Here is a 20838-nt window from a genome sequence, read left to right on the forward strand (position 1 = left end):
ATTCTAGCTGAGAGTAAAAAGGATTTAAAAGAAACAATGAATGGCATGGATGAAGTCCTACACAAGAACTATCGCATGAAAATAAGCAAGAACAAAACAAAAGTAATGAAATGTAGTAGAACAAAGATGGACCACTGAATATGAAAATAGGAGAAGAAAAGATTATGGAGGTAGAAGAATTTTGTTATTTGGGAAGTAGTATTACTAAAGATGGACAAAGCAGGAGCGATATAAAATGCTGAATAGCACAGGCGAAACAAGCCTTCAGTCAGAAATATAATTTGTTTACATCAAAAATTAATTTAAATGTCAGGAAAAGATTTTTTGTTTGGAGTGTCGCTTTATATGGAAGTGAAACTTGGACAATCGGAGTATCTGAGAAGAAAAGATTAGAAGCTTTTGAAATGTGGCGCTATAGGAGAATGTTAAAAATCAGATGGGTGGATAAAGTGACAAATGAAGAGGTGTTGTGGCAAATAGATGAAGAAAGAAGCATTTGGAAAAATATAGTTAAAAGAAGAGACAGATAGACTACATACTAAGGCATCCTGGAATAATCGCTTTAATAATGGAAGGACAGGTACAAGGAAAAAATTGTGTAGGCAGGCCACGTTTGGAATATGTAACACAAATTGTTAGGGATGTAGGATGTAGGAGGTATACCGAAATGAAACAACTAGCACTAGATAGGGAATTTTGGAGAGCTGCATCAAACCAGTCAAACGAATGAAGACAAAAAAAAAGCAAAAACTCAGCTGCTCAATTTCATGTAGAATATCTTCAGAAATCTTGCCAGTGTTCAAACAATTGTCAAAACCATGACATTTGTACATAAATCTGTACATCGCAGTCCATGTTTTTGACATCCATATCTATTACCTTCACCACTGGTTTTGCAGCTGCAAGAGATTGTTTTTAATAAATCTTCAGGCATGACTGAGACTTTTATAAAGCGAGGCTGAGTATTTTGGAATTATTCGCAATTACTTCTTTCCAGCTATTTTGTTTCCAAGCCACATTTGAAGCTAAAAGTATGCTCTACAGGAGTATTGTGTAGCTACTCCAACAGCTGGTGGTAATTTTGTTAATTTAAAAGTACACTTTGCAGTTAATACTTTATATTGCTGAAATCTTAAATCATTCAGAGATAATTTATCACTTGTGAATTTGTGAATAGATGAAATTAATTTTCAACCATTTCGAGCAATGACTTTTGGCTCTGCATTGGTGGTCTGTATTGGTTACCAACTCTGGGAATTTTAATCAGTGAATTCAATGTTGGTTTTTTCCTCTGCCTGCAAAAGTAGATATATCACAGCCAGTAAAACAATACAAAAAACCAACAACTTTCATACTTAAAACTATTTGACAAATACATTGAGTCACTTACATTGCCTGCACCTGGCTTGAGAAAATAGATTGTTGCATTAGTCGAATTTAATAGAACCAAAAAATCTTGGCCAACATAATGTTGCTGCATTTATAACCTTATTTTTTTTTGGCAATTTCTATTGCTGTATTAATAAGTAATGAATCTGCATCTTCTTCTGCTTGTTTAATTGTATATACTTTAAATCTAAATGCCTTACACAACTCTTTTATTAATTCATTCTCATTTTTATCAATTAACAAAAATTTCTCTTGTAAAAATGTATTTTTGTAGTGCGGTTGAATATTAAAAAATGGAACACTCAAAGAATTTTTTCACCTAAAGATGCAGTTGAGTTTTCATTATCAGCCTCATTGTCCGGATAACCATAAAATATTATACAGCTATTGTCTGCATAATGATTGCATACTAAAGACAAATATTTTCTGGTAATTACTTCAATAGTATAATTTTTTTGCCAAACAACTTTGTGTAACAGAAATCCACTATCAATAACTGTGAAAGTGGTAGTGGGAACGGAGCTCCATGCCCACTTTCCTCTTGTTTAGATCCTTCAGTATACAAAATTATTCGACTTTGATGTTTATAGCAATACTGCATAAAAATAAATTTTCAGGTCAAACAATGAAAACACAGTTTTTTTTGTATTTTTTTTCCGTACAATTGAATGGTGCTATCATTTTTTAATTTTTAAAAATTTAAACAAATTATCAACAATTACTGAACGATTCATTGCTGAAAATCATTTCTTTTTTTGCATTTTTAAGCATGTTTTTGAATCATGAATAAATATTTTTTATTTTACCAAAAAGTATACATCAAAACAAAAAAAAAAATGAGCGCTGGCAGAACTCTGTACAATGATTTTTCTAAGTATAATTTTTCAAAAAAAAAAAAAGTAAAATTTCAAACTGGAAAAAATGAATCTCGGAAACTTCTAGATTTTTTTATCTAAAAAAATTTAGTTATCTAAGACACAGAAAGGTATACTTTCACAAAGTTTTGTCAAAGTTAAATTATTTTTGTAGAAATGAAAAATAAAAGAAAAGATTCTCACATTTTTCTTGGAAATTTTCAGGTGTGTTAAAAAGTGACTTCTACAAAAGTTGTCGATTTTTGCATGACTATAACTTTTTTTTGATGTCAACTTTTACCGGAAATTGGAATAATACCATTTTCCACCCCCCACCACTACTGTACACGCATTTACTTTTTTTACATTTATTATAAGCCCTTTTAACAATTCCAATTATAAAAGTCCAGGTAACAATTTTTTTTCTTATAGTGTAATTTGGTTGGGCTAATACTATGAACAATGTATTAAACATTATGAATTTTTGATTTTCTGCCAGAGAAATAAATCATGTTTAACCAAAATCATTTAAATTTATTAGGTTGTTTCTCATAACATTCTGAACGCAAGATGGCATTTTCTGCTACAGAAACTACAGCCAGAAGCACTTCAGCACATACATACTAAAAAATTACAATTAATTTTCAGGATGGTAACCTACATAGAATTAGTTCTTTTATATTTTTGTCTTTTATTAAGATTATTTTTAACACAAAATACTTTTAATGAAAGTAAATAATAAAATACATTACACATGAAATTAAGAAATCAAAGATAAAACAAGTCAACTTTTGACAAGCAAATGATTCTATTTATGAATCTTGATTTATTTTCCAATAATTATTTTGTCTACCAGTTATTACTTTGAGGTAAGTACACTTAAGTCACTCAAGTACAGTTTTTGGATACGTTTGATTAGTCTATTATTATTTCTTGAAACAGGAAATCTCCACTTTCCCTTTCTCCATCACTCAAAGTAGAGAATATCAAACTGAATTAAAACTTATTTATTTTTGACAAATGTAACTATGTATTTTTGAATTAACTTAATTAAATTTGAATTATATAGAACTCTATATAAATAATAGAATATATTCAACTCTCTTTGCATAATATATATACATATGTGTATGTAACTATATTACAAATTGGATTTTGAGACACTACAACTGATAATATGTAGCAAGTGCAATACTTACGTTGCTCACCTTGGAACACATTGTAAGGTTCATTTTCATGTACATCTAAGGCTGCAGCTCTAATACGTCCCTGCTTTAATGCTGCTGCAAGGGCATCATCATCGACCAATCCACCACGGGCTGTATTTACCAGAAATGCACCTACAGAAACCAAAACAAAAGGAGTAATGGGTTTTCAAGGTTACAGGTAAATTAAAATTTTTTAAATAATAATACATTACAAAGAAAACTTCAACTTAAAAAAATTTTAATGAAAAAATTTCCCAAAAGAACAATATTAGATGGTAAAAAGATGAATCCCAAAAGCTCATGAAAAATCATAATAATGCTCACATTAATCATAATAATTCAAAAATATCTCTATGTCTGATAATAATTGTAGTACGTAGTCCACTCAATGTACTTTTTATGAATATGTAGGATGGAAAGAGTAAGTATAAAAAAGTACAAACACATACAATATATTACTGTAGGAGTGATTGAAGACGGCTATTATTGTTGTATTTGGGCTAACATAAAACAACGAGATGACTTCAAATATAGGGAACTCTTAAATAGATTGAGTTGTAAATAGTCATATAACATCTGTAAGTAGGGATCAAAAGAAAATTTAGAATTCAGGAAGAAACTGAACGCAATGGACATAATTACTACACATCATACAATTTCAGATTGGCAAGTAGTATAGCGTTTGAGTTTAATTGTGAAGGTTAAGAAAACAATTTTTTTTGATTGCAGAAGAATACAGCTAAGTGATTAAAATACTGTAATCCTTGTACGAAGGATGTAGTAAAGATAATCTGGACAAAAATTTAATGAATTAAAGATTTTTTTTTGTACAAGAGTGTAGAATAATAATGAGGAAAGTTACATGGATGTTTTAAATTCATTTAGAATATTTGAGCGGCTACAAGTAACCACCAGCAGCAGGTAATGTACAGACAGATTTTATTACGCTTGAGTCTATTCACAGCAATTATCTATAATTTTGTAATTTTCACTTAATCAAAATAATAATTACTATTAACATATCTGATAATGATCTATACATCTGACAATTTTAAGATAATTTTCAGTTACGTACTGATGAAACAAAAATAAAATAAATGTTATTACATATTTATTATCAAGTCACTTACATGTAAGTGACTTATGATTTAAAACATGATTTAAGTGACTTAAACATGATTTTATATAGTGAAATAACAATGAATTTATTTCATGGAATTATGAACATCACAAAATAACCATTTTAATATTTTTGATTTTGAAAAAGTATAACATCTGTCATGAGTGTTCAGTCATTTTTAAAATAGAATGTAATTTTCAGTATAAACAAATACAATGTAAGCAATATTATTTTACATCTTCACGATGTAACTAACCACATAAAGCAAGCAAATAAATAGCTCTGCGTACTTTGACTATAAATAATCATGAATAAGCTAACACTGATTCATTAACAGTAACTAATAAGAATGTTTAACTAACGGAATAAAGTGATTTTAAGAATGAAGTAGCTTAAAATTTTTTTTTGTACAATCATTGATAAAAATCATTAATCATTAATTTTTGACAATGACTTGTCAACTGAATGTCTTGGTAACATAAAAAGTAGCAAAATAAATGATGAAACTACATTCCTAACTATTTTTTTTCTTTAATATTAGATTTTATTTTATCATTCTGTTCAAAAACAGACATTGGAATAAGTCACAGATTTTAAGAAATTAAAAATTATTCATGCAATATATTGATAAATATTTTTTAATTAGTCTATAATTAAATATATTATGTATATCATTATAATATATACAAAATTCATAAAAATAAAATCAATCTACTTGCTGAATTCTAAAATGTAAACAGGAGTAAAAAAAGAATAATAATTAATTAATTACAGAATTCAAGTGTAATACAAATAACCACTTAGCTTAGTAACAGTCACAGCTTTTACTTTATAAAACTTATTCTGTTTTCAAGTTATTTCATTCATATATGGAAAAATCTCTGAATTCATAAAAATGTCAATTAACATTTACTTTCTCATTAATACAAAAGTAATATTGTTACATGTCAGACAAAGGACACAATTTTTTTTAAAAGTTCTCAAACTCCAGAGCTCCTTGCACAAAATGCTGAAACTTAGCTAACGTATTAAAAAAAAACCTGAGAAACTATTCTGAAGGAAATTATTTTTTTAGTAAATTGCAAGAGCTTTTTTATATTCTCAACATAAACTTACATAAAAAATATAGTAAAATATTCTTACTGACAGCTATAAAGTGACTTTCCACTATGCAAATATAAAAAAAAAAAGGTTAAAAGAAGCCAGGCTTACCAATTTATGTAACTTCTCACGATGAGAGAAATGGCTTCAGAAAAATTTAATTTTTTTTATTTACATAGTGAAGAATCATTGATTCCAGCACAGGTGTTGCATCTATTGTCATTAATAACCATTCTTTTCCAGATTGGTTCTTTGAGTTTAGGTCAGACCTTGTTAGATCCTCCTTACTAAGGATGACAGGAGATATATAAAACAAAAATAATTTACTCTATTTCATTAATACTGTCAGAGAACATATGGAGTGAAAAAACTATGGATTATTTATATTTAGGTAATCCTAGCCAGTAACTAATTTTGGAAAACTATCACAAGCAACCATAAAAGCTGAAAAAAAAAAAAACATTAAACTTCAGGAATTCTAGTAAATGGTTGCCGAAACTGGCATACAAACCTGGCCTCATCTGCTTGATAGTAAATTCATTTATAAGATGGTGATTATGTTCATTTAAAGTGCAGTGCAATGACACACAATCAGACTGAAAAAGCAAATCCTGTAAACAGAAAATATAAAACACTAACATCACTAATTACAAAAAAAGAAGAGCTTTATACAGTACATAACTATCAAATGTAATTTATAAATTTTTATATATATATATATATATGCACACACACACACATATATAAATATAAAACAAGAGCCTAAGAGTATAGTTAAATAGTACATATTCACAAAAACTAACTTCAACAGGAAAAAATGTACACATCAAGTACGGTTTCTAAGAGAAAATTTGGACAAATCATTTTATTCACAGTTTGTCAACTACATCAAGTATGGCATGTATTTTCTTGGTCACAACAAATTTTTTCCAAAAATACCTGCTAATCAAACCAATGTATAGGGGTAGGTAAATGTTATGAACCAAGATAATATCACATGACACAGGGTTAATTGTAAGAGTGAATGACAACATTAAATTACTGTATATAAAAGTATAAGATGTTTTATTCCTGAAAAAAAAAATCTCTAAAAATAAATGCATTTAAATAATGGTCCTGTATTACATCGCTGGAGAAATATAATGAAATCAAAGAAATAAAGAGATATAAAGATATCGATATAAAGTATTGTTCTGAAAATTACCCAAAATTTATAAATGAAATGACATATTGTCTATTATCTAATTAGGAGCTTAACATACAGTAGTGTGTAAATTAATCCAAACAAAGGGAATTTTTTTTAATTTTTATGTTGTGGTTACACTGCCTGTAGTGAGAAAAAGTAAACTTGATTCAAACTGATTTGTTGTGAAGTTAAATAAAAAATTAGCAGCCAGTGGAACAAATTTACATGTGACAACTGTTGTATACCAACATCTTGCAGATGGACAGAAAGCTTAACAGTCAGCTAAAAAGGAGCATTTAACACCAGCAATGCATAAATAAAACAGGGCTTTTGAGGGCCAAAGCACACGTTAATTGGACCAAAGAAGACTAGGAAAATCCTATGTTTTCTGATGCATCACATTTTTATATTCAGGTGCAAAGGATTCCATATACAGAAAAGCATCAAATGAAAATACATCACTGGCTTATATTCAACAATTAGTTAAACACCATCAGAAAAAAAATGCTTTAGGATTGTTTTACATTTGAAAGCCCTTATTCATAACTAACAGTAGATGGTGCAATGAAAAATGATGGATATATCAAGATTCTTAAGGAAAGGGTTGTGACGCAACAAATTCTCAAAACAAAACAGTGTTCCAACAAGATTTGGTGTCATGCCATATTGCCAAAAAATGGAAAACTTCTTCACCAACAAAACTATGACGTGTTTCTCTGACCAAGCAACTCCCCAGACTTAAATCCAGTTGAAAATCTTTGAGCAATAGTTAAAAAATGACTCTCAAAAATGTATAATAACATAAAAATTGACCTCATATTGATATGGTATCAAATAAAAAAAAAATGTGTACACACTTGTTGAATTGATGCCAAATCATGTACGCGAAGTGATTAAGAATAAAGAGGTCGTTATTAATTACTAAATATTCAAAAATTGTAAAGGTATGATTTTTTTCTAAATAAAGTTATTTTTTTATTAAATAACACCTGTGTTCGGCTTAATTGTTACCAATTAGAAATAAAAGTTAGTGTTGTTTACTTTTAATATCTTGGTAATGAATTATACTCTGATCAATTCTTGAACTTGTTTTAACATATATGAGGTTTGCTGAAAAAAATAATGAGAATTTTTGTTTTTTGGGAAGAATTTTATTTATTCGTCTATATTAATGTTATACCCTTTCAAAATAGTCCCCATTAGATATTATACAGTTACGCCGTGCTTTTCCCAATCCCTGAAACACTTCTGGAACTAGATCTTTGGAATAGTGTTTAGCTCTTTCAGCTATTCGCTTTTAATCTAATCTATGCTTGTAAAAATACAGCCCTTTAAGTTTCTCTTTATTTTTGGGAATAGAAAAAGGTCACACGGGGGGGGGGGGGGGGGGCATGTCTGGTGAATATGACAGCTGGGATATCATTACAGTGTTGTTTTTGGCTACAAATTGACGAACAAGCAATGAAGTGTGAGCAGGTGCATTATCGTGATGCAAAATCCATCACGCGTTTTACCACAAATCCTGACATTTTTTCGGATTACTTCACGCAAATGACGTTGAGCTAGTAGGTAATACTCTCCTTATTGATAGTTTGACCTTGCGGCAAAAACTTATGATGCACTATGTTGTTAAAAATCAAACAACACAGTGAGCATAACCTTCATATTCGACCGTAGTTCTCAAGCTTTTTTCGGTTGTGGTGATCCAGAATGCCTCCATTGGGATGACTAAGCCAAGTTAGTTTAGTTAGTTTTGATATCATATCTGTAAACCCACGTTTAATCAATCACTTGTTATGACATGTTTCAGTAGTTCTACATCGTTGTTGACTTCGTTTTGCAACTCCTGAGCAACTTCCATTCACTACTGTTTTTGTTCAAAATTCAACAATTTTGCTGTCACATTTCATACCCAAAACATCCAAAAAAATTTCATGGCATGAGCCAATTAATATCCCAACATCATCAGTGATTTCTTTGATTGTGCTTCGGCGATTATTCATAATCATTTCTTTCAGTTTTTCCACATTTTCATCGGATGTTGATGAGCTGGGGTTCATCATCTTCGCCTTCACAACCTTCTTGGAAACGCTTATACCACTCGTAAACCCTTGCTTTACTCATAGCACACCAAAAGCAGTATTTAACATTTTTAAACATTGCTACACTTTATTCCATTCTTATAGCAAAATTTAATACAAATTTTCTGATCCATTATTTATACAAATAAAAAAAAAAACATATATTGTACCAAAACATATGTTATCCTTTTGACAACTGACAACAGACTAAACATCCAATATGGCTAAATATGTACAGGTACCTTTCAGACATGTTTACCAATACAACAATGAAAAAATTCCCGCAAATTGGACTAATACACAACACGTGAAATTTAAAAATTCTCGTTACTTTTTGAACACACCTTGTACCTAATTTAAATAATGTTGTTCATTATTCAAGTTGTCTACCTTAAGTGAGAAGTACATATTTTTTTTTAACTCCATATAGTTTAAAGGTTAAAAAAAGTATGGAGTAGGGAATGGCAACTTTTCAACAGAAACAAAGTTTGGTCCTCAAAAGCAGATAGGAGAAAACTTTAAGAAAAACTTCTGGTTTTTCTAAAAAAAAAAAGACAACTTTTGTGTAATAGAACTAAATTTGTACAAAAAAAGGGCTTTAGAGAACAAAAAATAAAAAAACAATTATAATAAAAGCAAAAATATTAGCAACATCAAGTTCAAATTGCTTCATCAGCTCAATATTATGGTGCAAGCAGCTCACGAAAAGTAACAGTCTCATAACTGTGAAATGAAACTAGTCCTGAGTGTGATAATTCTGCTTTTTTCCTTTAACAATGAATTGAAAATAAATGAATGTATTTTTAAATTTTAGTTTTTATTGTATAAGTGTAACACAATCTTCAATTTTTTTTTTGAAAAGCTAAAGCTTAAACATCACTGGTGTGACTTTTGCATCATTTACAGTAAATCACCAAATATAATAACTGGTCTACCATGATTCAAATATAAGACAAAGGGATGCTGTTCCATAATGTTATAGTTACAACCAGCTTTTAAAGAATGTTTATTCTAAATACAAAAATAAGAGCAATTATTAGTCAAATAGGCAAAGTTTTATTATTGGTAAATGTATTGAGTTTATACATAAAACAATTTATTTTTAACTGGCAATAACCAAGAAATAACATTAACTCATAAAGAAAAGATTAATAATGATGTTATAAAATATATCACTACATTGTTTTTAACAAAGTCAATTCAGAAGTCACAATTGAAATGGAATAATGTTCCCTATTAATTTCCAACCATTCTCAAACTTAGCAAATTTTTTTTTTTTAAATACAATATTTTATTGACCGTAACTGCAATTCTGTACATCAGGGCATTTTTATAATCACTTAGAAATAACTCCAATCTGCAGAACTGCACAATCAACTTTCAGAGGTATAATTTCTGTATATGCAACTAATCAGCAATATCTTCATAGACAACTAATCATGATTAGGAGTCTAGTATCTCTTTGTTATGACTGACCCTATTTTCTGACTTAGAATAGCCATAATTAATATTACTCATAAATATAATTTTCTTTTTGTACTATTTCTTCACAGAAATGTCACATATCTACATTTAGAGGTGATGGATCATAGAATGAGACAAGGAAGGTTAAAGATATGCAATATGAACATTATGATACACAATATGGATTTGATAGAAAATAACAGCAAAGAATACAGTAAATCTGCAAGTGGTATCCATGAAGAAATTTGGACAGATTGGTGTCATATGTGAGAACAACTCAGGCAGCATAATCTGTGAGGAAAAATATACCGAGTAAGCTTCAAAATTTAATTGCTAATGATTGTTCTAGAGGAAGACTAGAGAGATGAGAAACAGAAAAATGAGAGTAGTTAATGAAAATGAGGTAAAAAAAATATCGGTCAAGAAACTGAAGATGGAAGATTGACATACTCGATGGGTAATGAAAAGTTTTAATTACGAAAAGTAGCAAGTAGCTAGCTTTAAAAAAAAAAAAAAAAAAAAAATGGATCAGTATTCCCTTAAAATTCCTCAACTATGTTGTAGAACAGTATATAAAATATACATGTTATAAACTGCTGATCAATGATGAATAATAGAAAACCATCTGACGATTTATAAGAGATATGTTTGTAACTGCGTATATTTAGTTATGTATGAACAAACTACTTTAAAACTTTTTCAATAGAAATTCAATCTAACCCTTTAGTAAGAATTTTAGCAGGATCATAAATTGCTAGCTCCCAGTGGAAAGTCAACTGTATGTTAAAAGCAAATAATAAAAAAGGCAAAACAGGATGGAGAGTGGAAATTGAAGGACAGAACAAAGGCAGAGGAATATAGAAAATATTGTGCAGGAAATGGGTGGGTAGAAGACCCAAATAAACTTGAAGATCGCATGGAGAAGTCTCCTTAATGCATGCTAAACAGACAATATTGCAGTATGAAAAGAAAGTATGTAAGGAGAAAAGAAAAAGAAACAAAATGATGGAATGATTTACAATTCAAGCTATAAAAGCAAAAACAAAACCTGGAGGAAATTTTGTAAAACCAGAAAAAAGGAGGATTGGCAGGTGTATATTTCCGAAAAGAAAAAGTGCAAGTAAGTAACTGAGGGAGAAAAGGAAAAAACATGGGAAGAATTCATAAACAGACTGGAGACCGCATACCGTCTGCAGGTGCAGCGAGAGGTCACTCAGTTCAATGGGGGTGCAGTGTCCTAGGAGATTACCAAGAGCTCGTCAAGCTATCTGTAGTTTAGCTAGGGAGGCTCCAGCCTTTGATGGAATAACAGCATAGCTTCTTGTTCGCTCGGCTGAGGTGAGTGTGAGAGTTGTTACACATTTTTAATATTGTTGTTTGGTGGATACTTCCCTGTATGTTGGAAGAAGGGGATTGTAAAACTATTGTTTAAATGTGGCGACAAAGAACCTGCCGTTACTTCGTATAGGCCCTTGACATTGCTACCGGTTATTGGTAAGGTCTTTGAAAAAGTTCTCTATCTGTGTATAAATGAGAGGTTAACCTTGCAAAGATTGTTGATGGAGAATCAGTACAGGTTTTGTCCCAGAAAGAGTACTGAGGAGACCTACTTCATGTGATGAGTGTGGTAATGACCAGTGAGATGGAATATGTCCTGAAGGTTTTCCTGGATATTTCTGGAACATTTAATAATTTATGGTGGATTTCTGCTATTTACTGACTCCAAAAAAGAGAATGTACTGTAAGTGAATTGCAACTTATACAAAGTTACTTCAGTCATCTGGATGTTCTGTTCTGCAAGGGCAGCCATGAGATCGGCAAGACACTGTCCAAGGAATGTTCCCAGGGCAGTGTGTTGGGTCCTTTATTGTTGGTGGTGGAATTTGATTCTCTCTTGCAGCTGAGGTTGCCCAAAGGTGTTGCATCGTGTCTTATCTTAACTGTTGATACTGGAAGTAATTTTATATTTAAAGCTGAGAAAAGGCAGTTAGCTCTGATGCTTAGTGAAGCAGTAGATCTCAGATGTTCTCGGTATCGAATCAGAAGTTGGTTTCCACAGTGTCAAAATACAAAAACAGTTTGATAAAAGATTGACTGAAACAGGGAAGAATGTTATCCTAGCATTGTTCAATATGGTTATAGAAGGAATGGACCTCCAGGTGAGAAAAATAGTGGGAGAAAAAGACAAAAAAAAAAGAGAAGATATTTGCTGATGTCATGATTTTATCGGGTGAAAAGAGCAGATGTACAGACCCAGATGAATGCATAGTCTAGTACCATGTAGAAATATGGACTTGTCAAGAAAGGAGTTAAGTGATGGTTTTTAGGAGAGAAAGGTACATAGAAAGAAATATTGAATTAAATGGTGAACGCTCTAATTTGATAATTTTTGCCTAATTGGGAAGTGAGATGGTACGATACACGATGAAACATCAAAAGAATTCAACAAAAAGGGAGAAGTTGTAAAGCATATGGTGTGGAAAAAAGGTACCAGAAAAAGCTAAGATCATGATGTATGAATTATATTACTTCTCTAATGTACTATATGGTTGGAGTAGGGGAAGATGACAAATAAGGATTAGAGTAGACTCCACACAGGAAAAATGACATTACTCAAGTGATAAAAGGCAAAACAAGAAGGGATAGGATAAGGAATGTAGAACAAGATAATAAAGAGGAATTAAATATGGAAAGAATGAAGGACAGAGTTGAAAGAAGATTACGATGATATGGACACATTAAAAGAATGGTGAGGAGAGGTTGCCAAAGAAAATGGAGGGATTAGAGATTGATGAAAGAAGGGAATTAGTGACAGTGAGGAGAAGAGATACAGATGGCAGCAGTTCAAGGAGGAGAGGTGTTAGGAAGATCAAATATCAAGAGGCCTTGCTAACACCCAGACTCAACATCAGCTGGAACATGAACAGGATATAGACACAATGTTAGATAAAAAAAAAAAAATATGTGGAATTTTCAAATTTTCTGCGCTGCCTATGAGGTCTATTCTGAGAATAACTTAATATTATTAATTATGTCAATGAAGATATTTAGTAACAGGGGTTGGTTGCATTGTGTTCTATATAACCTCCTCTGTAACCATATGTTCTTGGATTGTTGGTATCTCATTTAGTTTAAGTGCAATGTATTTTAGTAGTGATTTTTGTAATGTGTGATTTTCAGGAGCAACGAAACAATGTAAAATTTTTCTTGAAACTGGAGAAACTTTCACAGAAAAATTTCAACTTTTGAAAAAACTTATGGAAATGATGCTCTGGGTCATACGCAATGTTACAAATGATTTTTCATGATTTAAAAGTGGTGTTCGTGACTCTTCATCAGGAAGGTAGGCCTTACGACTTCTACTGATGACACCCACGTTCAGAAACTCAGTGATCTGGTGCACACAAACCACCGACTGACTATCAGAGAACTTGCAGAAGAGGTTAGCATCTCAATTGGATCATGCCATGAAATTTTGATTGAAAAATTGAACATGCTTCGAGTTGCACCAAAGTTTGTTCCTTGTTTGATAACCGAACAGCACAAAGAACGAGTGGGCATTTGTCAGTAACTTTTTGAACAAGCCAATGACGATCAAACATTCATGTAAACAATAATAGGAGAAAAAACCGGGTTTTACAGCTATGACATTGAAACAAAAGTTCAGTCATCAAAATGAATTGGCAAAGGATATCCATGCCCCAAGAAAGCATGTCAGTCTTGATCCAATGTCCAAGTAATAATCTCTGTTTTTTCCAATTTTAATGGAATTGTGCATTTTGAATTCTTGCCTCAAGGCGAAATGTGAAAAAATCCGCAAAAAGAAACAAGAGTTATGGTTCAACTCATGGTTCCTTCATCATGACAATGCGCCTGCATACTCCAGCTGCCAACTCATTAGTTTCGTGACAAAAATCAGATGACCCATTCAATCAGATGAGATTTCCTCAGCCTCCCTACTTGCCAGGCCTGGCTCCTTGCAATTTTTCTTTATTTACAAAATTAAAAATCAGTGATAAAAAGATGCTGTTTTGAGACTATTGATGACATTAAAGCAAATTTGTCACGGACCTTAAAGGAGATTTCAAATTATCCAGGACTGCTTCGTGAAGTGGAAAAACCACTGGGAAAAGTGTGGGAATATGGGAGGACAACACATTGAAGGGGACAAGGACCAATTATCTGTAAAATTAATAATAAAAATAAAATTTAGTCTAAATTACGTCTAATTACAAATTTTGTTCTTTTATTTGTGGCTTAGTGTATCATTGTTTCTCCACCATGTCATACAGTCAAAAAGGAGTACTATTTAGAAGTTATACGCCATTTACATGAACTGATCCGAAGAATGGCCAGATTTTTCACAAAACAATTCATGGCAATTGCACTATGATAATGCGTCAGCCTCAGTATTCACTGGACATGACCCCATGTGACTTCTTCCTATTTCCCAAGCTGAAAAAGAACCATGAGAGGACAATGTTTTGCCAACATTGAAAAGATAAATAGAATCGCTGAAGGAGCTAAACGACATACTGAAGAGACTGTGTTCCAGAGGTACTTCGAAGATTTGACAAAGCGCTGGGACAAATGTATTATATCTGAAGGGAAATACTTTGAAGGCAACACAAAATCAATATTGATGAATAAATAAATTTTTAGAGAAAAACTAAAATTCCATGTATTTTTTATGAAACCTCATAGATAGAGGCAGGAAGATGATGAGAATAACAAAACTAACAAAAATAAATGAAACAAAATTTGGTTACCTGTAATGTATAAACACGTGTAAGCCCAAGAGACTTCTCGATACCATCTGGCAAGTAAGGGTCATAGAATATGACATTAAAACCGAATGCCTTTGCACGTAGGGCCACTGCTGAGCCAATACGACCTTAAAAAAGAAGAAAATTAATAGTTATATTATTCACCACAATAAAACTTAATTGTGAATATCAAATTATAATTAAAAAAACTTATTTTTAACAAAAAATTATGAAACTGCTAGATCATTTAATTATTGTTAAGACTATAAGTAACAAAACTTCCTGAGTTGTAAATATGATGTACTACGCATTATCAATTTGGAACGAAGTAAAAAAAAAAATATAACCAAAATTCCAGAAAACAAAAAAAAAAATTTATTTTATATCAATGAATCAATGACTATTAAAAAAATTCAGATTACTCTCTTTAATAGCTTATATCTTTAAAAAAGAGAGAACTACTTTCTTTTCAAATCACTTGCTAAGAAATTCTTTCTTCCCAATTCTTCTAATGATTTAATTAATCTAAAAATGCACAGTACATTCTAAATACTTAATTATCTGAACATTACAGACTGCATCTTACTTTCCCATTAAAGTTTGCCCCTGTAGTTTTCCTTCTTGTACCACACCGAACTCACTCAGAATGCTGTAATATGAAAGTCAGTGACCTATAGATAAATGTTTTACCAGAATCTGACAGAATTCCCACCACTTCTTCAATCTTAAAAAACTTCATTTTAAACTTAATATTAATTTGACATATTAAAAGGCTTTTTTTTTGGCATTGTTTAAAAATTTCAAGTAATAAAGCAACTCCTTCATACACATACAAAACACCACAAAAATCTTAAACATAACTTATCACTAGCGCAACAAATACAAACTGTAACATGCATACAAGACATGACTTTCAGAAGTGATTTGGAAACATAAAAGAAAGAAAATTTCTTTCCTTTGTTTTCATTGATCTGTATTTTTATACTCTTTAAACAGAAATTCATACAACAATAAGTGACTAAAATAATATAAAATTTTATACACATGTTTTAATGCGATATTCTTTTTTATTTTGAAAAAAGTATTGATATGGCTACCAATCTGGAGTTTAGAGAACTTTGAGAATGTAAATAGGATATATGTACACATATTTTTTTCTCTAAAAACATTGGATTAAATATGAATGCTGAATTTTAAAAGAATATTTCAATCTATTCTTGAAATATGAATTTCTGTTAATCAAAAACAAACTGACAAGAAGATTTAATAAATGTTGCCAGATACGTTTATCAGAACTCATTTGCATATTTTGATATCTAGAAATTTTACACATCACTTTATGCATCAAAAGGCAACTGAAACTGGTCTTAACTTCAATGATCCTAAAAGAATCATTAAAGTGATGATATAATCAACCTTCAAACAACTTCAATTAAAACTTCTTGACATATTATCAATTGGTTAATTTTTAGAAATTCAAAGTAAACAACTTATATTTTTAAAAAATGGAAAATTCAAGTACCATATAGTGAGTATATAGTACAATTTGACTGCCATAAGTATTTAACTAGTAAAACCATAATGATGTTTCATTATTTAATCACAAGACTTAATAATTTTTTGTGACTATACCACCTAAAATGGACTAGTTCTAGGCGGTGAATTCAAATGTACACGAACAAAAAACAAGCAACTTACAGAACATACGAATGAGATGAAAGTGTGAAAAATTTATGAAAAAAATTTGACTTATTTTGTTTAATAAAATAATGCAATCCAAATCAACTTCTATATCTTTTCATAACCGTCAATACAACATGAATTACTCATTAATATACAAAGAACAGTCAAAACAATAAGAAACCAGTATATATGCTCCTAAGAAGGCAAAAGTCATTGCTTCAATTGGATACGCTATGGCAACTGTTTTTTGGGATGCATAAAGCATAACATTAATCAATTAATGTTAAAATTTTCAGATTGAATAAAAACCTAAATATTTCTGGAAAAGTGTATCAAGCTATTGTAGGCTTAAGTGAACACTGCAAAAGAAAATATATATTTTCATTGCTATTCCAGAAAATGATCAAATGTCCCTTACACTAAGTTATAAAAAAACTGACAACAGAGACAAAATAATATTACTTGCACTAGTTAAACATTACTTAAACATGATCACATATAACATTGAATATATTCTTAAGATATTTCCTGAATTACAAATATGAGGATTATTTATAAATTAAATAATTTTGTTCGTTAAAAAAATTTTTTTTGTTTGTTTGGAGAATGTGTACGCATCCATTCATGGGTTATTCTTCTGTTTCAATACTGATGAACCAAATCCATGTCTTATCCCCAATACTAATACTCTCCCTAATGCTGCTAAAGAATTCATTTCATTTCCTTTCCTCTTGTACTGCTTAAGAAAAGTCAATGCCATTCCCATCTTTTTGTTTTGTGAAAAACTGTAATTATTTTGATACAACCCAAAAGTATAATAATCCCTAATAAGTGGACATTGAAATTTAAGGAAAATTTTCACTAAGTTTAATAAGTGTGAAGCTGTGTTTAACATACTCTTAAATAGAGAAATATCACAAGTTGAAAAAAGAACTTGTAAACAATGAGGTCTTTTAAAACCATATGTTCTTAAAAATAATTAGAATTCAAGAAGTTAAACTTGGTAGAGCATGGCCTATTATGTAATGCAATGCATGTTTTTTGGTAACTACTAAAGAATGTAAGCTGTTGTCTAGCAGCCAATGTGTACCAGGTGCTAGTTAATATTTTATTTTGTACATAATGACAGAGTGTGTAGAAGAATATCACCACATGAATGATTTGTTCCAAAGCTTCTTTAACAGTTTCATTCTGATGAAAGACCGAACATGTTGGAGTACAACAAAGGTGTTTCTAACTTTCTTCAGACTGCGATTAAACTTGGGTGTGTGAAGAAAGTAGTGAATGCTATGCTTACTGTTTATTGACTACCTAGCCGTGCATCATGAATACAAACCAGGAGAGGCCAAACTGCCTACAACACAAATAAATATAGCAAATACAGCATATATAATATACAGCACTTGGAGGTACAGCATCATTGTAGGGCAGATTGGCAACTTGTGGAAATCAGGCAAGCGGCAATGACATCATGATAACAATCGCCTATTTTTCATATTTAATTCAGGATTTCTCAAGTTCACCAGCGTCCTTGTGATTACTGGTTATTCACTGCACATCAGATGCCACTGAAAGGGACACATGATAACACAAAAGCACAGTGGTAGCTATTTCAAGAACTACAAAGAAGGTTTTCAACAAATATAAAAACCATTAAGTTAAGTGTGTAAATTCACAAAAATGCTACTTTGAAGAAGACTGAGACTCCAAGCCACTATTTTTTTCCATGGTCAAATACTTTTTGAACAGCATATTATATTGAGAATTCAAAAATATAAGTTGTGCTTTCACTTATTCAGAAAGAAAAAAATTAAAACTTATCCACTATAGTGGACCTACATATTTCAAGGACCTTAAAACTATCTTTTTTTTAGTTTTTATTTAAGCAGTTTACTTGTGACGACTATTTATGTTACGGTGCACACACCTATTTTTGTGATTGTAAGGGATTATGAAAAAAATTATTGATCCTGGAAGGAACAAACAAAAAGCAATTTAATCATATTATCTCCAGGTAAAAGATTAGTTCAATGGTTTATTTACCTATTTCTCTTCTTTCTATGAGAAAATTACAAATAAAGTTGAACACGAAAAACAGTGAAATTTCACTTTCGTAATTTGTTTCAAGAGGCAGGGATGGCATAAAAAGTTTGAATTATTTTTTTGTATGTGGGTATACATTGTAGTTTTACTATAAATAATATTAATGGTGATATACTTATGATTAAATTTTAATGAGATTTTGAAAACTAATTTTTTTTTTGTTTTTAATTCAGATTTTGGCTTCATATAAATCTGATGTGGCTGATGATAAAAATCTCAAATTTCCACAACTTGCAGTGTTTTTGTAGATGTTTTTGTTTTATGGCAAATAAAAAGGTTTCTTGTATATTGTACTAATATAAAAGTTATAACCTCAAAAATCAAGAAAAACCTCTTAAATGTGAAACAATTTTGATCACTAAATAAATGCTTCAAGAGGGTTTCTTGTGTTCTTTGCACTTCAAATTTTTTATATTTAGCCCCTATATTGTTGAAATCGAAATTTTCAATATTTTTAAAATGATTTTTTTTAGTTTATTAATGGTAGGTCGTAATTTAATAACCTAATCAATATCAGCAACCTAATAAAATTTTGTATAGGTTTTTTTTTGTAAACACAATCGAACAAAAAAAAAACTGTAGCGAAATTTTAATTATTCTTCAATGAAATACCCTGTTTTTGTAGCAAGGAAAGTTTATTATTTAGTGTGGTTAACTAGCAGCTATGATATCTGTTCTGATAATTCTCTTGAAATTATGTGAGAATGACCTTATGTTTTTTCGGGACTCTTCAAATGGATGAATGACCCAAGATATGTCTTTAATTTTTTAAATATTTTCTTTTGTCTTTAAGGTAAGCAGAGAGAAGGTTAAGATTTATGGATAAAAAATTACTTTACTCTGAGGAGATGAACATGCCTTTGTCAAAAAAAGTAGTTGGGGACAGGTAAATTTTTCAAATAATGATGAATATGTGTTTGTTGTCAGAGAGAAAAAAATTTGAATTGATAGCTCAGAGAATGAATCTCCTAATAACAATGATTAGATTGCGATTACACTGAATCATTAAAACTTGAATATGGTAAAAATTATATTTTGTATATACATACATGCATAATTACTAATGTTCATTTACAAGATTCAATTACCTGGCTGAGGACTAACTAAAAATAAAATAATAATTTGTATGAAATTGCAGATTAATTTAAAGCCCTCCATGAATGTTTTTATATCAGAACATTTAAGTGTATAAATATTTCAGGAAAAAATATGGATTTGTTAAAAATTACAAATATTTTATTAATATATTTTGCAGAGAATCTCCATAAAACCAGCAAATAAAATTTTCTGCAACTTTTTAAATGAAATTTGGTGAGAAAAGAATTAATGTTTGTTATGTTCGTATACCATTCATCCAATTGCGATGAAACTTTGTTGAGTTGTTGCATGCATGGCAGTCTAGATTTCTGAATTAGTGTGGATCTGTTAGGTGGCGCTGGGAGTCAAGATATTTTGAAAAATTGTATTTATGGTTCAACTTGGCTCATATTCAGAATATGTATTACACGGAAAACAAATACCACTGCAAAAAATGGACCCGCTAGATGGTACTGCGGTTGAGATATTTGGAAATTTTTTTTTAAAACCATTTATGGTCTGATTTGGCTCATATTCAGAATGTATATTAGTTATAGTAAGATATTTCTGTGAAAAACGGCCCCGCTAGGTAACGCTGGGGTTGAGATATTTAGAAAAATTGTATTTATGGACTGATTTGGCTCATTTTCAAAATATATATTAATATGAAAATATTTTTGCAACTGTATCCGCTAGGTGGCACCAGTGTAGATATATTTACGAAATAAACAAATATACAAACAGACTTTCTTCTTCAACATATATATAAAAGGCAATGTTCGTATGTGTGGCTGCTATAGACTAAC

At 30.5% G+C, this 20838-nt stretch overlaps 1 protein-coding gene across 10 annotated transcripts in view; it reads right to left on the reverse strand.

The window, feature by feature from the left end:
• The window catches only part of CtBP (C-terminal binding protein), a 284561-nt gene that overhangs the window by 63688 nt on the left and 200035 nt on the right, over nt 1–20838 (reverse strand). For 9 of the 10 annotated variants that reach the window (XM_075367884.1, XM_075367866.1, XM_075367872.1 and 6 more), the window contains 3 exons: nt 15173–15297; nt 6184–6283; nt 3443–3583 (listed from right to left, as the gene is read on the reverse strand). In XM_075367884.1, coding sequence (XP_075223999.1) covers nt 3443–3583; nt 6184–6283; nt 15173–15297 — 366 coding nt within the window. The remainder of the gene's footprint in view (nt 1–3442; nt 3584–6183; nt 6284–15172; nt 15298–20838) is intronic. The other variant, XM_075367882.1, reaches the window with a different exon arrangement.

This window comes from Lycorma delicatula, chromosome 1 (assembly GCF_047948215.1).
Source record: "Lycorma delicatula isolate Av1 chromosome 1, ASM4794821v1, whole genome shotgun sequence".
NCBI classification, from domain to species: domain Eukaryota; kingdom Metazoa; phylum Arthropoda; class Insecta; order Hemiptera; family Fulgoridae; genus Lycorma; species Lycorma delicatula.